Source organism: Pinus tabuliformis, chromosome 5_1, assembly GCF_031772625.1.
Source record: "Pinus tabuliformis cultivar Carrire ecotype Pingquan chromosome 5_1, CPIR1, whole genome shotgun sequence".
Lineage (NCBI taxonomy): Eukaryota > Viridiplantae > Streptophyta > Pinopsida > Pinales > Pinaceae > Pinus > Pinus tabuliformis.
Window position 1 is genome coordinate 100,844,515 of NC_142305.1, and position 1,760 is coordinate 100,846,274.

The following is a 1,760-nucleotide window of genomic DNA, read 5'->3' on the forward strand; positions in this document are numbered from 1 at the left end:
TCTTAACCAAACAAAAACATTTTAGAACATATTCATAACCCATTATATTTCCATATATTAACTAATAATTTTTATTTTTTTAAAATCAATAAGATTAATTACTTTTCCTGAAATTACTGCAACCGCCCACAAATCTCATCTAACAAATAAATAAAGTTTCTAACATGGACAAGGCCCAGCAAACGCTTTCCGATGCCAGAAAGTCCGCGTTCGACTTCGCGCGATAAGCTTTGGTATCAGCAACTTTGTTTTAAAAAAATAGTAAGGAGGGAGGAAAGTAGATTATCTGTTGACACGGTATTCTATGGTGTCAGCAACTTTGTTTTGAAAACTGGAAACGAGTGGATGAGAGAACATGATCTGTTGACAGGGTGAAAGTATGACAAGGTCCACAAATCAATGGTACACAGATTTACAGGCTGACAAAATTTATAAATAAATGTGCAAGTTTTGGCGAAAGCGAATAAGCAACAAGCGGAACAACACACGTTAGTGTTGCCTCGCTGTCTTTCGCTGGATATTGCGTGTACGCACGAATCTGCATTCTGGTCTACTGCAATTGTCCGTTGCAGCGTTCACAGAAATAACAAGAAGACCACCAAGTTCAACACTTCTCAGATATATAGAAGGAATACCTTCTGCCCTCTTCATCATTTCTTTCATTACCAAAACACAGAAGCTTTGAAGTAGAGGCCAAGGAAGCTCTTAAGCAGCAGCCATCAACTCTCAGATCAGGTTAGCCATATTGTTTCTATACAGTTCTTTTAATTTTTTTCCCCTGTTTGTGGGTTTGGGGTTTCTTAATTATGCCCTGTTTCTTTTGCCCTGGGGTTATGAAATTATGTTTCTTTTGATTTTTTTTCCCTGGGCTGTGGCTTGTTATTGATAATAATGGGGGTTTATGTGATTATGTTTCAGAATTAAAGGTCAGTTATTCATTCATGGCGGTGCCCAAGTTTGGTGGGTGGGAGAGCTCAACAATGCCCACAGACTACTCCATGGTATTTGCCACTGTTAGAGAGAATAAAAAGCAAAACAAGATTGAAATCGGCGTGGAGGATACTAATAATGTCAGAAACGATGATAATAATCTTATTTCACACCAAGATCAGAACAGTATAGAGCCTAATATTCCTGTAAGTATATACTATGTATGAATTTGTGATGGCTTCTGATGGTTTTATTGTGATTACAGTGGGCTGATGTGTTTTTCTTTTTTGGTTTTGCAGAAGAGGAGGTGGCTCAACAGATATTTTGCCTGCTGCTTAGCTTGATCTTCATGGATGATTATACAGAAATAAGTATGAGTTTTGGGGTTGTAAAATGGATGGGGATGGGTTGTTCTTGAGTCCACTGTCAATGTATTGTGATATTAGGAAATGGAACACCATGATGAAAGAATATCAGTGTGATTTTCATTGATATTATAGTGTGTCCTCTGTATTGTACTATTATTATTTTTATTGTTGGGTATCCAGCAGGAGCATATGCTTACAAGATTTACCAGAGCCATAATGTTTATCTTAATGTCTATACTAATTTTGTTGTATGATTCTCTTTCACATCATTCCATCTTACAATTGCATCTAATATTTTATAATTTTAAAGGACTATACATCATATAATCCAGGTGGAAGAACAAGTATTTGCAGACCATTTGATTAACATCTCAATCCTAAGTTTATATTCACATTTAGGAATTTTTTTTCAAAGCTATGTCAAATATTGTTGGATTCCTGGAATTGCCATTCTTGCATCTT

At 36.0% G+C, this 1,760-nt stretch overlaps 1 protein-coding gene across 1 annotated transcript; it reads left to right on the plus strand.

Moving 5' to 3' along the window:
- The first annotated feature begins 456 nt into the window (after window positions 1-456).
- LOC149163635 (uncharacterized) lies at window positions 457-1,508 on the plus strand. The gene is made up of 3 exons (XM_089431792.1): window positions 457-735; window positions 919-1,136; window positions 1,230-1,508. The coding sequence occupies exons 2-3, from the start codon at window positions 942-944 to the stop codon at window positions 1,272-1,274; spliced, it is 240 nt and encodes a 79-aa protein (XP_089287918.1). The 5' UTR covers window positions 457-735; window positions 919-941; the 3' UTR covers window positions 1,275-1,508.
- The last annotated feature ends 252 nt before the right edge of the window (window positions 1,509-1,760 follow it).